The sequence below is a fragment of the Panicum hallii genome, chromosome 3 (assembly GCF_002211085.1).
Source record: "Panicum hallii strain FIL2 chromosome 3, PHallii_v3.1, whole genome shotgun sequence".
In the NCBI taxonomy this organism is placed as follows: domain Eukaryota; kingdom Viridiplantae; phylum Streptophyta; class Magnoliopsida; order Poales; family Poaceae; genus Panicum; species Panicum hallii.
This window is the reverse complement of record NC_038044.1, coordinates 14,174,823-14,202,783: the sequence shown is the minus strand read 5'-3', so window position 1 is coordinate 14,202,783 and position 27,961 is coordinate 14,174,823. Positions and strand designations below refer to the sequence as shown.

Here is a 27,961-nt window from a genome sequence, read left to right as displayed (position 1 = left end):
GGAGGGATCTTTACAGAGTACAGAGCCGTTTGCACTTTGCAGGTCATATCTGGTGAGAGCGAGGATGGGGGCAAGTGATGCAGAAATGCGCCGTGTTCAAGCTTAAGCTGGACTTGCATTTCTCTGCTCATGAGCGCAGCAGACAGCACGAACGGGCCAGAAATGCGCAGAGGTTGTGTCACCTGAATGAAGGAATGGAAGCTACAGGGAACATGCAGGAAAAAAAATCTTCGAGGCCAGAGGTATAGACTTGAGAGTTGAGACCACTCCAGCCTGATCTGACGGCCGGGACCATGCACACACATACGCAGCAACAGGAGTCCAGAGTGAGTGAACCGTAGTACAATGGGCAAGTTGGCAACACATGCATGGCAGGTCCATCCTCAAGCTTGATCTGCATCAATCATCATGAGTCTCTATAGCTAGCTATAGAGCTTGCGAATCTCTTCAATTTCCTCCTGAAGCAACGGAAGATTCAGACTAAGAGCATGTGTAATGCATACTACGAGGCTAATAAAGCCTAAAAGGATCTGCAGGGCAGTAGCCTATGCAATACCAGTACATGGACAGCTTTGGCATGGTATCACTTGAGAGTTGAGACCACTTCAGCTAGATCCAACGGGACCATGTGTATGTGCTACAAGAGCCCAGACTGACCAGAGTGAGAAAAAAAACAATGGAGAAAAACAATGGACTTTTGAGCAAATCGTACGATGAGAGGCACATGGGGGCCGCGGAACGAGACCACAAACACTCAACTTTATACTCCCTCTGATCCAAATTATTACTCATTTTGACTTTTCTACATATATAGATTTTGCTATACTCTTAGATATAATATCTAAGATGCATAATAAAAACTAGACACTTAGAAAAACCAAAACGACTAATAATTTAGGATGAAGGGAGTAGTATATACATTATATAGCGGCAAATCAAGATCAAACAACGCAAAGCTGAATTAACACGGGCTGCACAAGCATTGGCCAAATGTGCTAGGAGACACTCATCACAAACGTCCCCATCAGAGTAAGGATGCAGTCTAACCCATAGGCCATAGCCCAGTTTTACACGTTGAATCCGTGGACGCTGCTGATCGAGCCTGCATTCACTCATGCAATGCGAAAGGAAGGTACAGATCAAACAGTACGCCAAAGCGTCACACGCATCATGCCGTCATGCGTGGAAGGCCCATCCATCCCCGGCGTGATCGGCATCATGGAAGCGTCACGTGCAGCACCAGACGGAGCAGCTTCTGGCCTCCTGCTCACTTCGCACGTAGGCGCCTACACTCCTCTCCAGGTGCAGGGTTTCATTTCATCAGAGCTTCCATCATTTACCTTCATCATCTTTGGTCAGTAAGAGTTCACACTTGCAGAGCGGAAAGGGAAGGGAAAACAATCCTGAAGCAAACGTCGTCGAGCCAGGTCCGAATTTTTTGGAGCCTGAGGATTGTTTTGTCCTGTGCTGCTTTTCACACCTGGCACCCTTGCGGCTGCCAGAGTAGCAGGCAAGCAAAGAGGACGCTGCACATCATGCCCCCTTATCTTCTTCGGTGTTCTTTTTGTCCCTCCCTGAACAGGTGGACAGAGCCAACAGAGGAACAGCCAGTAAGCCGCAGGGACAATCCTCAAGGTTTACATGATGGCTTTCTCCAGCCAGGACTGTGAATGGCACACACGACTGAATTTTATGTGTCATTGCAGGCCCATTCCCATGTTTTCCTTTTTCGAGCAGCCCTGTCTTGGTCTCTGCAGTGTCATTCTTCTGATTTCTCAAGTATGAAATCTTCCCTGGAGAATGCCTTGTCTGATGATATGAACTTTCGGCGGAAAGAAAAAAGAAGAAAGGATGCCTTGTCTGAAGCAATGGGAGGTACAGACGAACAGCACGAGGATGGATACCAAGTCCAAAAGGTCGCACGGGGCCGAAACGAGATCAGATCGCACTCCGTCGTATCGGCAAACCCAGCATCCATCGAGCGACAAAGCTAAGATTCATCAGCACGTGCTGCACCAGCGCTGGCTACATGCAGTGCAGATGAGATGGGGCGCCGACAAACGAGAGCGACGAGAAGGTACCTGCCTCGTTCGTCAGAAACCAGTGGGGTTCAGAAACCTTCCGTGGCTGCAATGCATGCACGCGAGCAAAAAGACTCCAGCGCGACTTTACGCCGCTGCGAAGATCGATCCGGAGACGATCCCAAACTGGGAGATCCAAGGTTGGATCCTGAAACGACGCTGTAATCCAGTACTATGAGTGAAGATGGAGCAAGCGATGCAGAAATGCAGCGTCCCAGTACTGCATTTCTGCTCATTTTACAAGCTGAGTTTTTTTTTGGCGAAAGATTTTACAAGCTGAGTTCATGCTAAAGAAAGAAAAGATCACTCAGTACAGCGACATCATTTGCATTCATCTCTGTTCTCATGTCCGTCATCTTTAGTCAGTACGGTTCGACCTTACTAAAAAAATGGATCATTAGGCAAATGTCATCGAATCACTTCATAAAATTTTGTATTTAATGATTGTTTGGTTCTGTACTACTTCCACATCTGGCATCCTTGCAGCTACTAGAGTACAAGGCAAGTAAAGAAGAGCCTGATGGATATCATCCTCCTGCCTGTCCTTTTTGGGCACCGGCGGACCTCCGTGGAGGCCAAACGGGGTACTGCCCCCCCCCCCCCCTCTGTCAAGCAAATTTCTATAAGATATGATGTATTATCATAATTATCCATGATAGATTAGCTAAATTAGCTGAGTTAGCAATAGTTGGCCCCCCTTTCATTTGCCTCATGTTCCGCCGCTGTTTTTGGGTGTTTTTGTCTCTCTCTGAACAGGTGGACTGCCAACATAGGATGTTTCTGTAAACTGCATGAACAATCTCCAAGTTTTTTATGATGGCTTATCAAATCAGAGCTATAGTTGTACAAGAGGAGAATTATATCCGTCCGACTAGCGCTTCACTGGTGTTGTCCTGGTGAAGTCTGAACATGAGCGATCTCTGGTTAAGTAGAGATGATGTAAAGCCATGTCAGACCTCGAGAATGCCCTTGTCTGAACATCGCAGTTCATTGCTTAGCGCATGCAAACCATCTGTTCTGAAACCAAAAGTGACTCTACTACCTAAATATAGCAGGCGAGATTGCATTGTGCTTTTGGGAAATTTTTTTGAAGTTGTGCGTCATTCATCAACTGCCACGCGCCCAGTTGGGCCGACCTGAATCATGATCGACAAACGAACACCATAAGAATGAAGAAGCAGACGACGAGGCAACATAAGGCCCATAGCCCATAAACCCATATTACATGTTGACTCATGGGGATACTCATCACTTAATTTTTTTTAAAGTAGCCACGAGCAACTGGCCTGTCATATAAGAAGATGCCCATGCTCACCGGACTCAACAGAGACGAGGCTACCGACTAGTCTCGGGACGCGCCAGTACTAAGGTATTCACACCTTCACACGCACACACCCACCCACGCAAGCACCGCCTCAGCACCCGGCGAGACACCCAGATTGCGATTGTTGAGGATGGAACCCGGGCGGGCTGCCTGCACACCTGCAGCGCTGGCCATCCGAGTACGCTCGCTTCTCCTCATTACTTAATTTCGTCGTTGTCTTTGCACACATGAACAACCAAAATAAGCAAGATTATAAAATTCTGGCAGGAGCCATCGAATCAGGGAATTTGAGGATCAATTTTTTTTTGACGCGAACTACGACGGACCCGATGGGTTAGTCTGAACCATATGTTAACAAGCAAAGGTTACAGAAGCCAGTTTACCGCTCAAAAGGAGCGGTGAGGAGAATACAGGGGTTGGAGGAGAAGAGAACCAAAGAAACAAAACAGAGTTATAACCAGAGTTTACATTTAATTACATGGGAGAAAAATACTCCATTCTTCAAGGCAAAGTTTATCAATAGGTGCGCGGAGCCTGTTCTGCCAGAGTCGGAAGTCCGAGACACAGCGGCGAAAGATAATATCATTTGATTCTTGAACATGGTTGAAAACTGCTGCATTCCTGCATTTCCACAAATTCCAGAGGAGCCCCGTGAGTACTGCGAGCGCATCCGCATGGAAGGGCATTCCGGTCCAGGCAGGGCAACGTTCCAAAGAGCTTCAACCTGTGAAGGGTAGAAGAAGAAAGTCCAAAGGCACTCCAGAAACTCCGGGCGCGGTGACAGTGAAGGAACAGATGTTCAGTGTCCTCCGCCGTGTTACACAAGGGGCAAGATCCATCATTGTCTGCACCGCGGGAGCTAAGGCGAGTATTGGTGTTAAGCTTGCGGTGATGGAGCAGCCAGAGGAAGGATTTGAAACGTGGTGGAGCCGCATTTTGCCAAATACAGGAGGCAAAAGCATCATCGAGTAAGTGGGAGAAAGAGAAACGGTAGAAGGAGAATGAAGAAAACTCATTATTTGGGTAGCCAATGATAGTGTGTTTGTCCAAAACATCAGGCTGAACGGAAACAACAGAGAGCAAAGATAGAAGAGAGTTGAGTTCAAGAGTTGCTGCATAGGTGAGCCGAGGTCGAAGAATCAGAGAAGGAGGCTTCCAGGATTTGCAAGGACCATTGCCACTGATGCATTAGAGCGAAGACAATGAAAGAACAGGGCAGGAAAGGCTTCCGCCAAGGTGCCCTCCCCTAGCCAACGATCCAACCAGAAAAAAGTAGCATCGCCAGAGCCAACCTCGACAACAGTGGCAGAACGAAAGTTAGAGATGCCATCAAGGATACCACGCCAAACGGTCGTGTACGAACGACGGAAGTCCCCAAAATCGAAGGTAGCAGAACAACCATATTCTGACCGAAGCCAACGGTGCCATGGAGCCGAATTAGGAGCAAGGAGCTTGACAATGAATTTTTTTCAGGAGGCACTTGTTTTGGGAGTGAAAATCCGAGAGACCAAGACCTCCTTTGGCTTTTGGAAGGCAGACAAGCTCCCATGGCGCCTTGCAGTTAGCATCAGTACAAGAAGTGCTGCCTGTCCAGAGGAAAGCTCTACGTTTGGCGTCAAGAATATCCATGGCACCTTTTGGCAAAAGAATAGAACACATGGCATAGATGGGAAAACTAGAGAGAACCGAGAGAACAAGCACCTCACGGCCTGCCTGGTTGAGGAGGCTACCTGGCCAGCCAGCGAAGTATTTGTCAAACCTAGCGATGAGAGGTTGAAAATCACTTAACCGAACTTTGTTAACGGTTAGAGGCAACCCAAGATAAGGTTGAGGGAAGGAAGAGATGGAACACCCAAGAACAGAGGCCATCTGCACAGCTACCTCAGACGGTACGTTCATAGGAATGAAGGTGCTTTTATCAAAGTTGATATGAAGGCCAGTGAAGGAGAAGGAAGAGACAATTTCCTTGAGGTGAATTAGTTGATCCAGCTCTCCACTCAAGATGATAAGAGTATCATCCGCGTACTGAAGGGTTGGACAAGGGAGGGAAGGGGAGAGAGGGTGGGTAAGAGCGCCATTTACGGAGGCAAGACGAATTAGGCTCCGTTTGGTTGGGCGTTGTGCGTCCGATTCGCGTCTAGAACGCGAAAATCCGAACCAAACGGATTGGTGAGGCGCAGCGATTTTCGTAACGCACCCGCGTTGCCTAGTTCACAGGGAGAATCGCCCCAGACCCCGATTTCACTGCGTTTCGGATGAAATTACCCGCGATGCCACCGCTTATGTACGTACCGGTTCGCGTTTTCTTTTCCCGAGTCTTTCCCATGCCTGTGTGCGATCGGCGTGCGTGCTCCTTCCTCGGCGGAGGCGCGCACGCTCCTTCCCCGGCGGCCCCGCCCCCGGCCCCGGCCGCGCCGCCCCCGGCCGCCCTGCCCCCGGCCGCCGCCACCGCCGCCCGCCCACTGCTACCGTCGCGGGCCCTCCTCCGGCCATCTACACCCCCACTGAGACCACCCACGTGTCGCCCCTCGCGGACCTAGTGCTCCCCCCCCCACCCCTCGCCGCCGGCCGAGCCTCCCATCGCCGGAATTTGAAGCCCCTCCGGCGCAACTGCGCTCAAGGACCACATTGCAAAGATCAAGGTCTTTTCAGGGTTCTCGGTGCATAAAGTCAGGGACCTGGTTGTAAGGTTAAAAACTGTATAGTGTTGTATAGAGCTGCAACTTGTAAATTCGTTTAAAATTCGTAAGGCAAATTAGAAAAATACAAACTAAAATTTATTGAGTCCCTTATGTTGTGTTCTACAAGCTTATTGGCTAGTTTTAAAATAAAACTTGTTCTAAAATAAATAATAGTTTTGCATATTGCTACTTAACTTATAATAAGTACATATAAATACTAATACTCAACTCAGGGACATAACAGGGGTATAACAGACATTTTTATCTAGAATCCACAGTTGACAGCTGTTTCGCCAAATAGCTTTCAGCTTTCCCACAGCTGGCAGCTCACAGCTGATTTCCCACAGCTGGCAGCTGAAATCAGATTCTTAGGAATCCACGGTTCAACCAAAGGGACCCTTAGCTGCTGGAGGGTGTCAGCTACAAGAATGAACAGATAAGGCGACAGAGGATGGCCTTGGCGAGCCAGCACTGGATCCAATTTCTCGGCTTTCCATTTAAGAGAATTGCCGACTGACTGGTGGCGGCAAGGTTCTGAATCCAAAGTCGCCAGAGGGGAGGGAATCCTTTTCTGAATCCAAAGTCGCCAGAGGGGAGGGAATCCTTTGGCGGCTAGGATTTCATCAAGAGCGAACCAATTAACAGTATCAAAAGCTTTCCGAAAATCGAGCTTGAGGACGATCACAAGAGCTTTACGTTTGTGACAAGTCTGAATGATATCGGCTGCGTAAACAAAGTTTTCAGAAATACTCCTGCCCTAAATGAACCCAGACTGGTCGGCATGGATGAGGGAAGGAATGACCTATTGCAGCCGGGAAGTCAGGGTTCTGGAGGCAATCTTGGTGGAACAGTTTTGCAGGGAGATAGGCCAATAGTCCTCAGGAGAACAGGCTGTAGCTTTTTTTAGGAATGAGCACAATGAAGGACTTGTTAATACAAGAGAGATCTGCCCTTCAGCCATGGAAATCAGACATGAAGGACAGAAGATTTGGTTTGACAAGATCCCAGAAGGCCTTGTAGAAAGAGGGCCCGAACCCATCTGGCCCCAGGCTTATGTTACTGTTCATGCCAAAAAGGGCAAGCTTCACTTCATTAGCGCTAAAAGGTTGTATGAGTGCCTCAGCTTGAAAGAAATCCATGGAAGAATCGGAGAAAAGGGTAGACAGGTCAAAAGAGAGGGAGGACGAAGTAGCAGTGCCGAGAAGGTTTTTGTAGAAATTGAAAAGAATATGTTCTTTGGCCAGGTGACTATAAACGGGGCATCCCATTAAACATTAGCACCCTAATGTTATTTCTCTGAAGCCTGAAAGTAGCACATTGATGGTGGTAGGAGGTGTTCTCATCCCCCAACAAGCATTGGCGAACCTTGCTGCGCTGTCTCCGGTAGGCAGCACGTTGGATCGTCAGACGGGATAGAGAGGAGCGCACCAATTTTCGAAGAAGGAACTCGGGGCTACTCAGGGAACGTTTTTCTTCTAGCAGGTCCAGGACAGCAATCACGAGATCACAGTTTTTAATGGTAATGTCAAGGGGACGGGAGTGTTTTGCCCAGGCACGAGCGGTAGAGCGCACCCGTTTCAGGCAAAGGGAAAGCCGTCTGGTGCTTGAAGAACTTTGGCGCGAGCCGACGCTGAGCCAATTCGAGGTAACCAGCGGACCAAAGGAAACATGAGAGATCCAGTGGTTGCTGAAGCGAAAAATCGCCGGCTTCGGGGTAGTAGAGGAAGCAGAGAGAAGAGGCACATGATCAGAGGTAGCACGGGTAAAGGAATGAAGAGAGGAGTCTGGGAGAACTGAGTTCCACATAGTGTTGACCAATACTCGATCCAGACGGGCAAGAATGGGAGAAGGTTGGTTATTCGACCAAGTAAAAAGCCGATCAAGGAGAGGGATTTCAATCAACCCCGCGTCATTGATCCACGAGTTGAACAAATCGGCGTCTCTAGCATCAAAGTTATTATTAGAACGATCCGTAGGGTTTTGCAAAAGGTTGAAGTCTCCTAACACCGCCCATGGACCAGAAACATTACCAGCAATAGAAGCAAGTTCAGCAAGGAAGAGAGGTTTGAGGGCGCTCTCACACGGACCATACACGTTCGTGACGGTAAGAGCAAGATCCGAGATAGAGGAGGAGAAGGTGGTAGTGAGAGAGGAGGAGCCTAGGGCGGAATGTGTAAGAGAGAAATCCGTGGAGGACCAGGCAATAATGATGCCTCCGGAAGCGCCCAGAGAAGGAAGAAAACGAAAAGACTGAAGTTGCATAGGAAGGAAGAAAGAGGCTTTGAACGAGGAAATAGTGTCCATCTTGGACTCTTGAATGCAAACAATCCCTGGGGAAATAGAAGTGATCACACGCTTGACTTCAGAACATTTGTCAAGCTAGCCCAAACCTCTCACATTCCAACATAAAGTAAAGATAGTTCGATTACACATTGATAACTAGAACATCGTCCAGCAGACATCCAGGATGGGTCAAAAGCGGCCACCACCCTTGGTCAACAGCCAAGTCACGTCAGCAAGCAAACTGAGGAGGACCAGCTATAGGAAAAGGAGCAACAGACTGAAGCCAGGAGAACAGCGAAGAAGTTGGAGCAGCAAGGAGGTATGCGGAGCGCCTCCCAAACAGACCGACAAGCAACATGGATCTAAGCATCGCACAGGGCGCCATCGGTCACCAGCCCGTCAGTAGGGTCGAGTAGGGCCAGATCCTACTCCGTGACACCATTGGCAATGCCCAGATGGCGAAGGTCGTCCAGCGGAAGAGGCGGTGCATCAGAAGAGGTCATGACGACCTCTAGCAGCTCCATGGGAAGGGCCCCAGAATTAGGCGCCGACGGACGATGACCAGAGCCTTCCATCTTACGCTTCTTTAGAAGAGAGGATTTCTCCACGGCCGACACGTAGAGAGGCTCCTCGGTGGCAGCCAGGCGGGGGCTCCGGCGAGGCAAGAGTGGCATCCGGCGCCGGCCCTGCATCGGCAGCGGGAGAGGAGCGACACCAGGACCCGCAGGAAGGCCCACATCCGCCGGCGGCAGTTCTTGGGCCGGGGGCAGATCCAGAGCTAGATCTGGCCCAAGCACAGCAGGAGGGGCAGGGAGGGACAAGAGCTCGGACCAGGAAGCGCGACGTCCTGACGCTAGGGAGCACAATCCCAGCCCAGGAGCCTAGGGACACGGCCCACCAAGAGGCCCACAATGGCGCAAATGAAATCCACCATGAGGAGGCCCTCAAGGCCCGACTGGAGCGGCAACACAGGGACACGGAAGCTCCCACCCTCGCCAAACTCCACCACCACGGTAATCATAAACCAGCCAGGAGCAACGCGGACGTTGACCGAAGGGCAGCCAGCGACCGGGGAGGCAGACACCCGAGCACGAGGAGGAGTGACAGAGGAAGCCGGGGGAACACCACGCTCAGCAGGAGGAAAAGGAGCCAGGAAGGCCGGCAGCGGGTGGGAACCGCAAGAGACAACGCTGCCACCAGAGCCCCGAGGAAAGAAAGGAGCATCCGAGTCATCATGGTCAAAGTCAGAATCAGTGTCGAAGCCATCTTCCTCAAAATGGACGATATGAACTCTGCCACCAGATCCAGTACCATCATAGTTTTTAAAGTGGATGAAATGAGGAATGTCATGGAGACTCTCCACCTTGACCACAACCAGGACGGCGGAGCAGTCAAAACCAGAGAGGCGCACAGGGTTGATGTAGTGAGGATTGCCAAAGGGAGAGACGGAGTGCATGATGTGTTCACGGCACCAATGCTCCAGAGGGAAGTCCTCAATGGAGAGCGCCACAAACGCCTCATGCTGGAAGACAAACCAGTTAGCAGTCTCATCAAAGTGCTCTAGAGCAATGTTGTGGCCACGGTAAAGGAAAGGCGAGTTGTGGATAGTAGCTTCCCTGGCATCCACGTCGTCAAAGATGATGATTGCCATGGGAGGAGGGGGTGAAACGAACGCGTGGGTTGCCTGCCACAGTCTGGCAGGTGCGGCGGAGCAGGGAGGAAGGTGCCGCGGCAGGCGGGGTAATGGTGGTGAAGGCCAAGTTGCTGTAGCGATGCATCGAAACAAAAGGCATGTAGGCATCAACATAGTCAGATCGCACAGGAGGGATCAAGTCCACGGCATCAGGAGCATCGGGACAAGGAAAGGCAATGTCAGACGGAAGAGGAAGGCACTGACACAAATGAGGAAGACGGAGATGGTGGAGCGTTGAGAACAGAGCGAGGTGAACTCGGTGGTGTTTCCTCACCAAAAAGCTCCTGGAGGGAGCTGGGGCGAGGAGGGGAAGGCATCGCCGTTGCAGATCCAGAGGAAGCGGGGAGGCTGATGAAGGAAGCCGCCGCCGACCCGCCAGGACAAGGGGAGGCCGCGGATGAGCGTGCAGTCGAGAAGGAGTCCACCATGACCGCACCGCAGGGAGAAAGAGGAGAGGAGATACGAGAAGAAGCACAGTGAGAACCAGCGGGGGAACGCGCAAAGAGGGGAGAAGATCGAGGAAACTTGCAGTACCTCTCAGTATGACCAAGAGTCCAGCAGCGCCGGCAACGAACAAGATCCCAGCAATGTTCGCGCTTGTGATCAAGAGCCAGACAGCGGAATTACCGCCGCTAGAGATCAAATGGAGGGAGTGAGGGTTTGCGGGACGGCACCGGGATGGGATGTATAGGCGAAGAAGCCGCCGCCTGGGCAAAAGATAGGGCAGACGCCATCGCATGTAACCTGACGCTGGGTAAAGCATCCTCATCTTGGCGTGGCTCAGACGCCGGAGCCGCAACATCAGTATCCACTACCAAGGCGGGGGGAGGAGGACACGGTCTGGAAAGGGAGGAGGGAGTCTTGGAAACCCAGGTGGGCATGGTGCACAGCAGCCCGCCTAGGATTCCGAGGGAAGAGGGCCCACAAAGAGAAAGGAAAAGGGGGAGTCTAGGAGCACCGCGTCTATCCACATGAAGGGAGAGGGCAGAGGATAAGGGAGGGAGGGGAAGGAGGTCAAGGCCGAGGCCAGCTGAGTTGTCCAAGTTCACGTTGCTTTGGCCAAAGTGGGGAATGCTTTCGCTGGCGACGTACGGGGGAGGGGTGGCACCTGTGATAGAAAGCAGAGGCAGCGGGCCCAGGATCGAGGAGGGAGGACGAGGCAATCCGACGACAACCTGATTCGAATTTTGAACCGAACGGAACGCATCCTCGCGAACACCATGGAAGAAGAGCAGAACGCCGTCATGGAGAAGTCCGGCGAGAGACACGATCAGTGCCACCATAGACGGGCAAGAGACATTAGTGCGAAAGATCAGCGGGTTGACAGCACGAAGACGAAAGTGATCCGCACCCGAGCCCATCCAGAAGTAAAGCGCATCCAAGATAACAACGAGAGGGGAGGAGGCCATGGCCGGAGTTAATGAGACCCAAAGGGGCGCAGGGCGCAGAGTCGGGGAAGCCGGCGGCACAAGGTCCGTGCATACCGGGGCGTAGAGGTGCTCGAGGATGGTGTCGACGAAGAGCTCGCCCGGGTGCGTGCCCCGAGCACGGGCCCGGCGAAGGAGATGGCGAAGTTGAGGCAGCAACCCATCCGAGAAGAACCCAGGCTGCAGCCGCGGTGGTGGGCTAGGTGTGGCGAGAGCGACGAGGGAGTAGGAACCAGGGGGAGAACCGAGGGGAGGGGAGGCCGAGGTTAGCGAGCAGCCAACCCCTGCAGCAGGAGCAGAGGGGTGCAGAGGAGGCGCAGCGCTGGCGGCGAGCCGCGGCGACGAGGTGCCGCACGGGCTCATCTGTAGTCTCGATTGAGGAGGAACATCGCCAGCCCTTGAGGATCATTTGGCCCGGTACTCTCACAAGTCACACTACTCGTCATCCTTGTAGCTTCTAGAGTATCAGGCAAGCAAAGGACGCTTCATATCATTGTCAACCATGCCTTCTTGTCCATTGGGGTGTTTTTGTCTCTCCCAGAGGTCCAGAACAGGTGGACGGCTTCCAGTAAACAAGACGAACGATCAACATCGGGAGAATGACAAAACAATCAACATTCGCCCGGTGGACGGCTTCCGGTAAACAAGACGAACAATCAACATTCGCCCAGTGGCAATCATTTCCATGTTTCGCTTCCAACAACTCTGAACATGAGAGACTTCTGTAGTTTCCAAGGTCCAGCAGACTCCACTCCTGGAAGTCAGTCGTATGGATGAAGATGACCTCAAAGCCATATCAGCCTCCACAGGTATGAAGTCTATGACCTACTTTCTTTGTCCCTGATACCGTGCCGGAAGTTTGACTCGATTTGTAGAAAATGATTTGTAGAAAATACGTGCAATATTTATATTTTTAAATAAATTTATTAAAAAAACTAGATTCAAATATCTATATGATAATATTAATTATGTACCATGACTATTAATAAATTATATATATATATATTTAATCAAAGTTGTTTCTCGAGAAATGGAAACGACAGATATTAAGGGACGGAGGGAGTACCATCTTTCGACAGAATGTTTTTAGCATCGCATCACATTCCTTAGCCCAAGCAACTTGTGCTGGAAAGTGAAAGCAAAAGTGATGCATGCACTTCTCCGCTTTCAAGAAGTGACCATGGTTGGCAAGGAATCAGTAAACGCAATTCAATCTATTTCTAGTCACATTTTCATTATAAATTAACATTTTCGTTGACTTACAGACCATGGTAACGGTGGCTTGCGCGTTTTAACTTCGATCAATATCTAAACTTTAAATAAACTAAAAAACATAAGATTGACACTAATGGGTCATTATGAAAATATTATCATAGCTTGTAACTCCTTTTATTTAAGATAATATATTTTCTAGATGTTAGATATTTCTAGTTAATGCTAGAAAAGTTTTACTTGGCATAAATCTGGATGGATGTATACTTATGACGAGAGAAAGTAATATGATAAACAATATTTTAAAAGGTTGGTTGAATATAAATAAGTTGGTAAAGATATTTGTTTATGATTTGGCACAAGTACGGCACATGTTGCCCAAAGGGGCATATCTGCCCATCCTTGTTTATTCATTGCCGTAGGTTTTCGCACTTTTCCCTTCGCTTCGCTTCTTCTAGCACGTTCTCCTTTCCCCCCGATTTCCACCTTCCACGAAAGCAAGAACGGGGACAAAAGCGAGTGGAGCAATCGACGAATCAGCGCCCTCCAGCTCCAGGCTCCAATCCAATCCGGTTGCTTCGTCTCCGACGCAACCCCAGGGTGCGCGGTAACCGCCAGTACCTTCCCTCCTCCGCAACCGGCCGCCACGCCAAGGTAAAGGTGCTGAGCGCCATTCTTGTCCCTTCCTCGCATATCTTCACGCCTCTCCACTTGTCCGGCGCAACTGTTTGGACCCTTTAGGGTTCGTCTGATTCAGCGTTCCTGAGGATCAGGAGGTGCGTTCTTGGCGCCCCCGGCGAATTCCATTATGGGTTTCGATTACTGATTGGTGGTTTTGTTAATCCTCTCGGTAGTGGAATGCGTGAGAGAGATGATTGGTTTCTTCTTCGGGCTATTTCGTTCGATCTTTGTTGTCGTTCATAAAGTTCTTTAGCGTTTCCGGCCCACGTGGAATACGCCGGGGGTCTGATATTGATTGCTAGTAACTTTGTTGGATGTAATAGTAGGTGTGCTGTTTACTGTTTTGGGTTATTTGGAATGGTTCCTTTGTACAAATCCATGTACCAGATAGAGAAAGTATATATCTGCAGTCTGAATTGATGAATGGTAGGAGGATTTATATCCGGTGAAAAATCCGCTGATTATTGCAAGTTTGTAAAAATAGGTGAAAGGGTGCATATCCGGAATAAAACATTTTCATCGGATATTCACCCATGATTAATGAAAGGGTGCCTGAGACATGTTCCCTTCTTTGTCTTGTTATACTCTTACGAATGCCCCAATCTCACTTATTACACTCAGTGATCATGCTCATATTGTGACATGCTTATTATTCAAATTTGTTTTATTCTCTTTATATTACCAACTTAACTAATATACCTCTCCTTGACTTCATCATTAGGTATTAAGCTGATAGAATTCAAATTATGGATTTTCCTGTGGATCCAATCATGATGTATAAGTACAAAGCAGAAGTACTTCTTAAGGAATACTTGCTAGCAGATTCATATGTTCTGTACGCTGCTGTGCTCGGGGGGATCCTGATGTGCAAATTGGTAATGTAATTTACTTCGACTTCATTTGTTGAATTATACAATCAGTCCTCATGTGCATTAGCATAGTCGATAAGAGCATAATATATGCAAAACCTCATATATCTCTGCTCATGTTGTTTGTTTTCATTGGAACCCTTTTTCAAGGGTTATTAAGCCTTTCTTTTCTTGGAGTACTTCTGCAAATCTTTTTTTTTCCTGTCTAATCCTGATTCACTACAAAGAGGACCATTGCTAGTTTTGTCAGTAAATGACTGAGCTAAGCTCTTTACAATATTAGGACTTTGGTTTGATCTTAGCTATTTTCTTTAAATTAACCTGAATCAATTCTTATCTGAACTTAGATGAGAAGCCCTTGAAAAGTACCATGCGACGTTTGAACTAACTCCTATGTAAAATGATTCTTTGAAAAGAGCACACACTACAGCCTGATGATGGCTTTATAGAATATGGATGAATCTTTGCATTAATTAGGGAAATCAAGTAGAATATTACTGAAATACAGTGTTAGGCTATCATTGACCAAATTGCAAAACTAAAAGGAAGTGAAATTATAAGAGCTTGTGGTAAGGCTCAACCAAGTGACCAAGAGACCGACGATACACAGACAACCCATAGCAAGATAAGCTTAGAGACGATTCAACTTCACCATGCCTGCTGCAATGTTGTTCCCATATATACTCTATTTATTACAGAATCACTGAGAAGTTGGAATAACTCCTTAGATCCAAGATACTATGCTAAGACCGAGCATGATTTGCATACGCCGAAATTACATTCTTCGTTGGAACTTTCTGATGATCCATATTCTTATAACAATATACCAAAATCCTGTCATTATAATAATTTATTGACTATTTTTGTTTTTACTAGTTCAGTCCTATGACATCACACACATGATCAGTTCTATCTACTTCAAAGGTTATGCTTCTCTTACAAAGATGCGGAAGATTGAATGGAACAACAGGTAGTATTAATATTACACTTTTATTTCCTGCAGCATCCTCTGTTTAACTATATGTTTCTGATGATACTTGCTCTGATCTTTTTCTGTTCCAGGGGAATGTCCACTGCCCATGCAATATTCATTACAATAATGTCAGTATATCTAGTCTTCTTGTCAGGTTTGTTCTGTGATCAGCTGGATGGTCCAGTAACATTTCGGAGTTCACATCTCTCCAATTTCACATTAGGGGTATGCTATTACTTTGTTGTCATGTGAAAGTAGGGAACTTTCTTGTTTAATGTATATATGTTCTGTTTCCTTGCCTCATGAGTTGCATCTTATTTTTACCAGGTCTCCGTTGGATACTTCATTGCCGATCTTGCCATGATATTTTGGTTTTACCCTTCCCTTGGTGGTATGGAGTATGTAAGTAAAATGCCACATCATAGCCCACTCACCCCCTCCCCTTTTTTTTAACCTAGGCCTATTGCTCTAATTCAGCTCCTGTATGATCTGCCTGTAACATTTACTCCTGCCATCCTTTGTCAGGTTTTCCACCACATGCTATCACTTGTTTGTGCTGTATATGCTATGCTATCTGGGGAAGGACAGCTATACACGTACATGGTTCTCATCTCTGAAACTACAACACCAGGAATCAATCTACGATGGTCAGTGAATTTACGCAAAAAAAAAATGTGAATTTATGCAAAAAAAAATTGTTGGATGTTATCATCTTTCAATCCATCTAACCTGTTGTTCTACCTCTATTTCATCAAGGTTCCTTGATGTCGCTGGAAGGAAAAATTCCAAAGCATACCTTATCAACGGAATTGCAATGTTTGTTACCTGGCTGGTAAGCACTCACTGGTCACTTTTACAATGTCAGAGCATATCCCATCACTAGTATACAGGGACACTAACTTCAAGGGGATGCCATTGTTTTTGGCATTATCAACATGATGTCCTTTTGTTATGGCTATTTATCGGATCTCATTGTATCTTGGTGTGCTAATATTGAAGAATAAATTCCTTTATGCAGGTGGCTAGGATAATTCTGTTCATCTACTTGTTTTATCACATCTTTATGAATTATGATCAGGTGCTTGGTGGTTCTGATAAATTCAGTATACAAAATACTACCACTCACACATAAATTTATGAGTTGATGCCTTCTTATTGACAGGTTAAGCAGATGGACACTTTTGCTTGTCTTCTGATATCTGTTGCCCCCACTATACTATTCATAATGAATGTAATGTGGTTTTCCAAGATCTTAAGAGGTCTCAAGAAGACACTGGCCAAGCGGCATGTTGACTAGGGGAATGTGCATTCATGTACAGGCTACAGCCACGATATCCAATCATCTGTACATCCATTTACAGCTATGTACAGATTTGCACTATTCAGTAGTCACTAATGCAGCTACGCTGGTAATTCAGATTCTTTGCTGTGATCCAAACTGCTCAACTCGTTTTCTGGATGCTCTGTTGATATTTTTGGCTATAAGTGCATGTGCCTCATATACTTTAATCCATTTGTAAGTCCAATGCTTATATATTTGAAACTCAGGTTTATGCCATCACTTCAATTCCACTTTTGAATTTTGAGAACCATCATTTACCCCTGTTGTAGTCACGTTTCTTCCCTTTTTTCCCATTCATTTTGATCATCATGGACCAAGAAAGGGCAATGAACCAAGTATCTTTTCTCTTCATTTAACTTTACCCCATTATTCTTGAGACCTGTTGTAGTCTCCTTGTTAGTCGGAATTCGTTAAATATCCAGCAAACTGCTATTAGGTTCAACATGAATTAAGGCTTAAGTTCCTGAACATGTCTAAGCTGGATGTATAAACAAACTGAAACCAAGAAAGCTTTTGCAAAAGTTCTCTAATATGCATATTTTTCATGTATTATCCTGTTGTAATTATAGAGGGACCATTTGTGGGATCCAGCATAGAAAGGAAATACAAAAAGAAAGAATTCCTGGATCCCAGAATAGAACTGCATTTCTAGTACAATCAACAAATGCATGTTTCTGTTGGATTAGCATTGCTCTCTATTAATAAAGGACAAATGGAAGAGGATAAAGGTTGAAGGTGTCAGAAGTGATTCAAAATACTATGATCCTCCTAGATACCAGCTAATGAGATGCTTGGAAAGTGACCCTCTTGACATCAAAAGCAGTCCCTTTATGTTTGTTATGTTGGCCATACAATGCCAAACCTGCTACAAACACTGAAATAGATATTCTTGCATAGCATGACTTTTAATAATAATATGATATGAACACATTTATCTCCTGCTCACTACCTGATCATCTTTTTTGGTACACACAGCCCTATCATTCGCAAATATAAATTATCATCATAGCAGCATCATTGAGTGCCTTTGATCATCAGCATATATGTAGCTGAAGTTAGTTTCCAGCTAAGAATGGCCTTGAATATTACTTGTATTATTAATTGCAAATTAAATATTTCTATTGATGTACACAACTTTCTAAGGCTTATAAATACCGCTAGTTCTCTTCTTCTGCTCATCACACAATATGCATCCTTTCATTTACATATACATCGTTCTTCTTTGCATCATATCCAGCTTCTTCAATTCCCAGGCAACAGATACCAAATCCCAGATTCCGAACAGCCTTGTCCTTGGCCTTAGCCATGTCAGATCTCTGAATACTCCATCCATGACACTACTGAACTCCACAAACTACGACTTCTTGGACATCATAGAACCAGTAACAGCATACACAGATGGCTACTTGCTGTCCCTGAACCTTGGCACACCCCCACAGGTCTTCCAAGTGTACCTGGACACAGGGAGTGACCTCACCTGGGTCCCCTGTGGCACCACCAGCTACCAGTGCATGGAGTGTGTCAATGACCACAGCTCCTCTAAGCCAACTCCAATGTTCTTGCCGACTCAATCCTCGTCGAGCACGATGGACCTCTGCGGGAGCCGCTTCTGCGTCGACGTCCACAGCTCCGACAACAGGTTTGATCCGTGCGCAGCAGCGGGTTGCGACATCCCTGCCTTCACCAGTGGTCTGTGCCCAAGACCTTGCCCTCCCTTCTCCTACACCTACGGTGGCGGAGCACTGGTCCTGGGCTCCCTTGCAAGGGACTCTGTGACACTCCATGGAAGCATACACGGCATTGATCCTCTGTCTCCCGTGGAGTTCCCGGGCTTCAGCTTCGGCTGTGTGGGCAGCTCCATCAGGGAGCCGATCGGCATTGCCGGGTTCGGCAAGGGCACGCTGTCCCTGCCCTCCCAGCTAGGGTTCCTGGGCAAGGGCTTTTCCCATTGCTTCCTCGGCTTCCGGTTCGCGAGGAACCCCAACGTCACCAGCCCCCTGGTGATGGGCGACCTCGCGCTGTCGGCGGCGACGGACGGCTTCGTCTTCACCCCGATGCTGAGGAGCGTCACCTACCCAAACTTCTACTACATCGGCCTGGAGGGTGTCAGCCTGCTAGGAGACGACGGCTCCGGCGCGGCCGCCATGGCCGCCGCTCCCCCGAGCCTGAGCAGCGTCGACCCCCGAGGCGACGGCGGGGTGCTCGTCGACACCGGGACGACGTACACGCACCTCCCGGACCCGTTCTACGCGTCGCTGCTGTCGTCCCTCAGCGCGGCCGCGCCGTACGAGCGGTCGCGCGAGCTGGAGGCGCGCACGGATTTCGACCGCTGCTTCAGGGTCCCCTGCGCGCGGGCGCCGTGCGCGGCGGAGGACCGGCTGCCGGCGATCAGCCTCCACCTCGGCGGCGGCGCCAGGCTCACGCTGCCCAAGCTGAGCAGCTACTACCCGGTGACCGCGGTGAGGGACTCCGTGGTGGTCAAGTGCCTGCTGTTCCGGAGGATGGACGACGGCGGCGGCGGTGGGCCGGGAGCGGTGCTCGGGAGCTTCCAGATGCAGAACGTGGAGGTCGTGTACGATCTGGTGGCCGGGCGGGTCGGGTTCCTGCCGAGGGACTGCGCCCTCCGCGCCTAGTTGCTCGGGCCGCCGGGCGTGCGCGTGGTTCGTGCAGTGCATGGTGCACTCTGTGACATCTTTTGAGTGCACGATCGAAGGGTGTGTGTGTCTTTTGATCTGAAAGTAGAGCCGTACGACATGTACGCGTGCAAAGGCTGAAGCGGGCCGTGCTGAGTCTCTAGCAGAAAAGTGCGTCAAGTTGGGATTTGGGAGTTGGCGTCGAGTGGAATATTGGTGCTTTTGGTGCGGATGCAAATTAAAGGCACTTTGCGCAATTTAGTTATTTGGTAATTGGTAAAGCTCGCCCGCGCTTTCTGATCCAAGTGTTGCCTGATCATCAGGTTAAGGTACAACTGATAGTGTGTGTATGCTGTATTCTTTATAGTTCGTACTTTACTTTACAAAGTGGCTTTAGTGTATAGCCTATTTTATGTGATTATGAATACGGAATTTTGAAGCAACCCAGCAGAGTCGTTGTAGTATAGTGGTGAGTATTCCCGCCTGTCACGCGGGTGACCCGGGTTCGATCCCCGGCAACGGCGTCTTTTTTTTAACTATTTTAGGCTAATCGTGTTTAATAATCTAAGTTTAGAACTCGTTCTTCATATCTTCTAGAATCTGGACTTGAGCCCTGCCAGTGCCAGCCTGCCGCGGCGACGCCTGGGTCCAACACCTGAACGGGGTTGATGTTATGGCTGCACGAGTTCTCTGTCGTCGTTGGGTTCAGTGATATGAGACGGCATTTGTTGAAAAGCATTGTGCTTGTGGGTGTTCATCGACGACTTATCCTAGCTCAAGCACCCATCATTCTGACTGGAGCAACTGGTTCTGGAGCAGTTGCATAGCACAAAGCGATTCTTGATTCCCGCAAGTAATAACAGGCTGCTTTGTTCTGCAGCTTCCACGCCGCAACATCTTCATTCCATTCAAGGCGAAATTGTCCTCGCCAGGCTTTGGCTGGCTCCGGTCCCCTGTTCGTTCTACTCTATACGAAGTTAGTCCCCTCCACCACCAATACGGTCCATTTCGTGTTTGATTACAATGAGATGGAAGCGTCAGCGGTTTTTATGCCGTGTACGTCCAACCATGTCAACAGGTAGACTGCTCAGAAAATGTTTGTGTGAGATTTTTGTGGTGATTGGATGATTCAAGCTCACACGAGCGTCGAGCGGTACATACATTTGGGACAGTTCTGAGACCTGTTTGGATGTATTAAAGATGGATGCTAAACTTTTACATCTATTAGCACTCGTAACCTAGTTTTCAAGTCTTGGCTAAAATTTAATCCACCCCGTTAGCACTTATCTTTGAAGAAACTAGTGCTAAAATTTAATACTTAAAAGTATCAGTACTTAGATCAAATACCCGCTTGATGGACAACTACACGAGAATAGCGAGAACATCTGTCCGTGGAACTGTGAAAGAAATTCTTCCACACAATACACAACTACAATACATTTACATACAGAAGAATACGCTGCGTATCACATCATGGTCCCGCCACCCAGGCATGAGCTTTCATCACCGATCATTAGCAAGCGCACAAAAGTAAAAACAGCTGTGCTATACAATTAGCAAGTGTTTCCTCCCCTGCTAACACCCATATTCTCGTTCCATTTATTATTTAATTGCTTAACTTCGCATACTGACAGCAACGGCGATATTTTTTCCTTTTTCTATCTTTGCTAAATAAATAAATTAACAATGTCTATTTTTTCCCCCTTCCGGGAGTGTCTACCTGGTGACTTTATTACACTTTTGAAATGGTCTGGTCACGCACGTTACAATGGCGGATAAAGCCATTTTGTACTCTTCAAAAATATTGAACACAAATTCTATTCAGCTTCGTGTACAGCAAAAATTTCAGCTTCGGCGTTGGTGGAACATATAGTGGATGGAGTTCAATAAATCATGGTACAGTTCAATTCACAAATTATACACCTTTGGAGTCATTGCTTATAGATCACAAGTCGAGAGTCACAATTCTGCCATTAATGCATCTCCCTCCAAACCAAATTAACAGACACCTTGTACGCTAGCTAGCTCATCCTTTTCTCCTATGCCACTAAAACAGTGCGAGCAGAGACATATCTCCCTTTCCTGTGTGATGCCAATTATATTCTATGTGAATCAGGCAGCTAATCTGATATGGCTATCTAGATTTGTCGTGGTCCGGTTTGTGTAAAGTTCGAATACAATGGTGAAAAAATGATCGCACGAAAAGATCATCCCAGTTGCCCCAGCCTGGATAAACACGCACTGGACAGATCCATGTTCGGCCTATTAGCTTGTGTACCACAGATGTTGAGTTTCACTTCAACAATGCTTCTGAGCCTTTGCCCGAGATGCATTCTTCCTCATTGTCCAGAATGCTGCACGGTATCGATTCTGCAACTCAATCAATGTACAAATAAGATTTTGGTTATCATACTGTGATAATACAAGAGGCTCACAGACATTCACAATAAATCAGCAGGGAGTGGAATGTCAGATGTCAATCAACAGAATTCAGCATAGCTATAACCCCAACTTTTCAGAACTAGAGCTTTCAAAAGTTAGATTACCCTATATGCACCAAGACCAGCAACTAATCATGTGAATAACAATACTTCAGTCATTAAAACTTACCCAGCCCACCAGCTGATTATGTGAAATGAGGTTAAAATCAATGCACGAAAATAAGAAATCATAGAATGAACCTCACATATTAAACAACCCCTAGCTATTTGGAGATACTGAATTGGAAAAACATCACCTTAAAGCTTAGAAGGTTACCTGCATCATTGCTCTCATATTTGCAGTGTAAGTAGTTTCTATCATTTTCTCTACCTGCAAATCATATATCAAAGTAACCCACGAGAACAATAACAGATTATCATAATCAACCAGATATAAATTTAATCCATAAACCCTCACCTCCATCACAAATCCATAATGGTAGGCAACCTTTTTCACATCTTCCAAACTTAGTTCAATAGACATATCCTGAGTTCAAGGAGATAAATCAGGCAACTTCAAAGAAAAGATACACCTTACATTGTGCATAATGGAAGTTAGTTAATTACATCATCTGGCCCATATGAATCAGCAAAGTGGTATAGAAGAGGACCCAAGTTTATCCAGACCTGTTGATCGAAATCAGCACAAAGAATAAATATGAGTCGAGGAACAGCTTTAACAATGGCAAGTTTACAAAAATCACTGAACTGTGAACTTCTCTGCAATTGGTTTACAAAAAATAAATACTTCGTGATGATTCCTAGAGCGGAAGAACTCACCCCACCATCCTTGAGAACTTTTGATATGATCTCAATATATTCAACAATATTGTGTGCCGTATCCAGGAAGAAGCAAGTTACAACAGCATCCCATGCAGCTGGAACAACAGATAGTATCGCACAGAATGTTCAAATTGCATTGCTCCATCATACAGATTCAAAACAAAAGGTGTAAGGTGAGAAATAAAGGCGAATACATTGAACGTCAGCCTGCAATCAGGTCGTAAAGCTGTAGCAAATGGTACTACATTAAGACCAAAGCAAACACAGAGCTATGCTGATTCTGAAACATACCCCTTTATTTAAAAGAATGTTAGATTATTTAAAAGTGTGTTGAAATTAAAAAATAAAACATTTTGGACTCATGCTGTCTACTATCTATATTCATAAAGAATGTACATATCATTGAGTCATCTCACATTCTTGGCTTTCCTCATTGTAGACCTCTACAAAATCCCCAGCACACATTGAAAATCCCTCCGTGATACCTGCACTGTTGATAGAAAAGGACTCGGAAATACATAAGCTGAGTATCAACGCAAATAAAATAAAAAATAAAAATCAACATATCTGTTTTTTGCAAGACATATGGGCACCAATGCAAGCAAATACTCAGTTTTTACCTACATTATTTATAATGCCAAATGACTGAAACATGCCCAAGTGTTAAAAACGAACTCCAGATAAAATGAAGTTCAGATTAGACATCCAAAATATGAAAGCACATTTGACTACTAAATACAAATATTTCAACATTCAAAGGTCATATTTTTGTAGGGACAGTAGGAAGCACGTCATATTGCAAAGGTATTCTATACCTATCTTTCGCAGTCAGTAGCTACGCTGATATGATACACATGGGATAATAGGTACCTTGAGGGATGAATATCAGGAAATGAAACAGGCCGAAGTTGATCATTATCTGAAAGAGAATTGCAGTTACTGTGTATCCAAGGATATATAGTCCATTCATTAGCCTCTTGGGTGCTGGTAAGAATAGAAATATCATTAGCATTATAAAGTATGAACAATAAATAGATGGTGTGTAGCTTATATTTAATAGATTGTCATACTGGTTCAGGATGAAACTTGAACAAATCAGCATGTAATATGAGAACTCATTCCCCTGGCTTACAAAACCTGTTCAAGGTTAAAAAAAATACAACATCAAGAAATATCTCAACAGTTCCCCAAGAATTTTAGCTAATTTTTTATCTAGAATTTTATTGTGGTACCCAGAGAAGATATCTCCAGCGCCAATCTCCCAAGCCCAGCACCAGGGACTAGACATGAAGGAGGCCTATGAAGTTCAACAAATATAAATATCAACAAAGCAAGAGTAACATGAATACCAAAGTATCTTCTGTTTATTTCTTAGGTTGAGATGCTTGCAATGATCATCCATAGCTAGCAGAAGGTATAAGTACAGGTGATATGCTAGTATGCTACATAATTAAACGCATACGAAGGCAATCTGTGAGGAGAATTTTGCTAAATTTTTGTTCATATGATGCTTAGATTAAGTGGACAATGTGAAAATAACAAAGTTACAACCTCACAGGGTTCTGGGCCCTGATTGAAGGCAAAAACAGCTTTTTTGTCATTACTGGTAACAAACTAGCACACCCACAAGTAAAAAAGGAACAGCAACATGTACATACATGCATGCACAATCCATGCAAGCACAGTTGTGAGCAAAGATTAAAAAAAATAATGTCACAAAAATATGTCTTTTTTAGTTTTTACTGCTGAAAGATCAGGGAACCTCATTATTGAAGCGAAAAGGGGAAGGTTTACCTCTGATTACTCCGGTTAGGAAAAAGACGATTAAGCTCCTCAAGAATGGGCTTGTAGCACTCATCACGTTCCTTTTGACCCTGGAACAATATAAATAGAAAAAAACAGCAGTATTTTCAATAGTTATATCAGTGCACTGGAAAAGAACTCTGCTTCAAGCTATTTACAGTAGAATAGAAAATTACCTCCTCAGCCCAATCTCTCACAATATTTCTTACAATGCATCTTACCTGCATGAAACATAACAAGATGACTAATAGAAGCAGCAAACAATAGAGAATGTCCAAAACAACAAGCAAACTGGTGAGTAATTGCATGTATGGGGAAACCATTAACTTCACACACAAATGCACACAGAAATCAGAAAAATACAGCAGTTTCAGCAATTAAAATTTCATGGGCATAAATGGAAAGCAGTTCAAATGAAAAGCAGCAACATTGCATACTTCTTTGGTTGTCAACTAATACACCCTTGGCTAACTTCCACGTATATAATTGTATTATCACTCTATCTGCAAAATGGATTGAATCAGAACACCACTTACCTTGTCAACATCTATTGGAGGAACATTCAACTTGAACAATGAACCTGTGCAACGTCGTGGTGTTACCTAAAACAATGAAACAGGAATTCATATTCCATAGATATTTGAACAAATTATCTGTGAGCGGAAGATACCAAAAGGATTTAGAAGAGGATTCCCGGAATCAGTGCATGATGCACAGAAAAAGGTCAGTGCTCATCTGCTCGATAGGCCAAAAGTAATTTGCAAAATGATGTGCGATATCCTGTCTTAAAATGTTCGGAAATTTGGTTCTGTGAAAGTATCTTGGCACAATTGATTAATTATTGAAATTTGAAATCTAGACGTGTGTCCACAATTTCAGTTGTACGTGGAATATTTCCCATTTAGAAAGCATGCTATATCCTTGAGATTCATGATAATGGAATTCAAATATGATAGCATAATAATATCCTGCATTATGCAATTGAGAACTATCAACAGCTTACATCATGCAAATAGAGCTTACATTATCAACAGCAGAAGATGAAGAGACATCTTTATCTTGACAATAAGCAGCTGTGCTTGCATCTGTATCACCATTACATGATACATCTACACCCTGGGATGTTCCCAAGTCACTGCCAAGAGGCTGGGAACAGCCTGCCATGTGCTCTTCCTCGTCCTGTTAGATATTTATATATTTAATCAGTCAAATTCTACATGCAACACAATGGAATCTTCAACAGCATATCGCCACTGAAATTATCTAAAAGTGAATTGTGCACGAAAGCACCCATCTATATATAAAAGAAGGATTCAGACAGGTCGTGCCTTTTTACTTTCAGTTTCTCTTGAAGATTCATGAGTACTAGCATCTTCTTTGGGGTTACAATGCTGTCCATCCAATTGCGAATTGCTTCTGGAGATAGAAATTGAAGAGCAATCACCCCTCCCACTGGAATGAGTGCAATCCACATGACTGTGGTCATGCATGTTTGATGGATGGTCATGACCACTGACATTTACATACTGACTCATGTCGAAAGGAGGTTCAAATGCCTGCAATTTTTCACTTTTAATAATGCCATCATGTGCATTGCAGTTTTCGAAAAACATGTGCATTGCAGATATCATCAGATAAACAGTCTCAAAAGATCATACCTCAAGCATGTTCATGATAAAAGCTGCATTCATGGATATACACCTGTCAAGCAATAAAGTGTCAAATAAAAGCAGCAAATCTATCAGCAGTAAGCATAAAGGCCTTTTTACATAAATGACCATACGCTATCCACACACGCTGTATCCATACATCTAAGTTGTGCAGCAGTATCAAACCAAAGACAAGTTAATCAACAAAAATTGGAGAACTATTCTAAATGAGCATTGGCTCAAATGTTCCAATGAAGAGCCCCATGAAGATAGAGCATGTTGGAAAATCTCATATACAAAGCAGGAGAACTATTTATCAGTACTATATGATTACAAGCATGAAGCACAAAATGTTACCATCTGAGTCTTTGGTACTTCAGACCAAGGTGGAAAAGAAGTTCCTACACAGAAATGCCATAGGTGAGGGAGAGCGCACAGCATTAGATGAGCTAATAAAATAAAAAATGAACTCTAATGTAGTTAGCAAAGAGCAACTAGGTTAAAAATAAAGGAAAACATGTGATGATAATACAAATATAAACCTTGTGTGCAGGAGGAAGCATTTTGAATGATCTCTCATATCTCTTGACATCCCTTTCTGCTGCATCTTGATAGCTATTACAACCATAAAAACAAATGTTTTAAACTTTGATCATGATAAAGGGGTAGGGCTAGAATTTTCTCATATAGTTATATTGCATAAATATCATTTCATGTTCCGAGTGAAACTGAGAGTTGATTAGCTTCCATGTATTACCAACCATTTGGGGGGGGGGGGGGGGGGGAATCAGAAACTGATGTTGCAAAGGTAAAAACTCTAACCGAGCCAACAGCTGACAAAAACTAAACATGTCTTCCAATCCTGCATTCAATATTTTAAGGATGGTAGATTGATCAACTACATCCAAAATGTTTACATCATTGCAGATTATTATAGGCAATTTACCAATGGTAAAATTTTGAGGATTAAAAATATCAGATTGCCATCAAATGCACCCTCTAATGGCCTCAATCAACAACCACAAAAAACCAGCATAGTGCTAGGAAACACCCACATCAATTAGGCGTATCTAAATCTTTTCTCCCTAATAAGATGAGGGTAGCAAGTCAATGAAAACCAACAGAAACATCACCGGGTCCAACACCACTACCCACATCACTGATTCACTATCCACGCAAACACCGCCATGCGCAGGGAAGCATATCTCTCTCTATTCATGAGCCGTGAGACTTGGTTGCACTGGGTTGTGCTACTCGAGAACTCCCAAACAGCGAAGTCCCTCCTTATTCTCTGTGCGGGGGGGGGGGGGGGGGGGGGGGGCAACAGCGCAGCTCCCCGCCTTCCCCACCGGCTGGTCGAACCCTACAACTCACTCGAAACAATCGAAGCACACTACGCTCCACTCCGAAGTCCAAACTCCAGACCACCCCATCGGCCCACGACTCGGACCGGCACTCGGAACCGCTTATAGCACCGAGCTCCGCTGCTTATGCACTTCCAATCAACCGCGGCGATGGCGGCGCCGTGGGGAATGAACGGGGGCCGATTCGTACGGGCCGGCAGAGTAGAAGAGGGGGAGCGGAGCGGGGATGGGGTCGAGGGTGCGCGTACTTGGCGTAGGCGGCGATGATGCGGCGGAGGGACTTGATCTCGAGGGCCTCCTCCTGCTCGGTGTACCGCCGCTCGCTCATCTTCTCCGGCGGCGGCGAGGCGGACTGTTTTTTCGGATGGTGCCTCTCAACTTGACTGACTGACAGGTGACAGCCCCATCAGTTACCAGTTCTTTTTTCCACCAGATCAGATGGCTGACGGCCCGTATCATGGTCCGGCCCGGCCCGGCCCCGCTATAGTGCTACGTGGTTGGGTCCAACCAAGTGCCGCGTCCTGCCGAGTGCCGAGTGCCCGAGGCAATGGTGCTGCCGTGACGAGCACACGCGACATTTGTGACGTGCACCAACGAGATTTGCAAGACAAACTGTGACGTCATTACCACACCTCTTTTAAGATCTTGTCAAGCCGGTGAACACCAACGAGATTTGCAAGACA

The 27,961-nt window shown here is 46.0% G+C and overlaps 3 protein-coding genes and 1 non-coding gene across 7 annotated transcripts; 3 read left to right on the top strand and 1 right to left on the bottom strand.

Moving 5' to 3' along the window:
- The first annotated feature begins 13,120 nt into the window (after positions 1–13,120).
- On the top strand, positions 13,121–16,758 carry LOC112886708 (transmembrane protein 56-B-like). 4 transcript variants are annotated; one of them, XM_025952680.1, is made up of 9 exons: positions 13,121–13,355; positions 14,104–14,257; positions 15,133–15,221; positions 15,314–15,449; positions 15,552–15,626; positions 15,750–15,871; positions 15,981–16,056; positions 16,243–16,302; positions 16,387–16,758. In XM_025952680.1, the coding sequence occupies exons 2-9, from the start codon at positions 14,129–14,131 to the stop codon at positions 16,519–16,521; spliced, it is 822 nt and encodes a 273-aa protein (XP_025808465.1). In that variant the 5' UTR covers positions 13,121–13,355; positions 14,104–14,128; the 3' UTR covers positions 16,522–16,758. The 4 variants fall into 4 exon arrangements, with proteins under 4 accessions (XP_025808465.1, XP_025808464.1, XP_025808466.1 ...); XM_025952679.1 differs by having other exon boundaries at positions 13,339–13,477; XM_025952681.1 differs by having other exon boundaries at positions 13,339–13,477; positions 15,128–15,221.
- Positions 16,759–16,916: 158 nt separating this feature from the next.
- LOC112886706 (probable aspartyl protease At4g16563) lies at positions 16,917–19,472 on the top strand. The gene has a single exon (XM_025952678.1). The coding sequence runs from the start codon at positions 17,754–17,756 to the stop codon at positions 19,197–19,199; it is 1,446 nt and encodes a 481-aa protein (XP_025808463.1). The 5' UTR covers positions 16,917–17,753; the 3' UTR covers positions 19,200–19,472.
- A 179-nt stretch (positions 19,473–19,651) lies between these two features.
- Positions 19,652–19,723, top strand: TRNAD-GUC. The gene has a single exon. It is a non-coding gene; the product is annotated as a tRNA-Asp (tRNA).
- Positions 19,724–21,078: 1,355 nt separating this feature from the next.
- Positions 21,079–27,687, bottom strand: LOC112886370 (carnosine N-methyltransferase-like). The gene is made up of 18 exons (XM_025952262.1): positions 27,527–27,687; positions 26,457–26,529; positions 26,272–26,315; positions 25,924–25,966; positions 25,594–25,821; positions 25,289–25,444; positions 24,802–24,867; positions 24,442–24,486; positions 24,257–24,336; positions 23,695–23,759; positions 23,533–23,599; positions 23,333–23,446; positions 22,879–22,952; positions 22,460–22,557; positions 22,247–22,306; positions 22,098–22,166; positions 21,957–22,010; positions 21,079–21,569 (listed from the first exon to the last, which is right to left on the bottom strand). The coding sequence occupies exons 1-18, from the start codon at positions 27,604–27,606 to the stop codon at positions 21,498–21,500; spliced, it is 1,488 nt and encodes a 495-aa protein (XP_025808047.1). The 5' UTR covers positions 27,607–27,687; the 3' UTR covers positions 21,079–21,497.
- Positions 27,688–27,961: the final 274 nt, after the last annotated feature.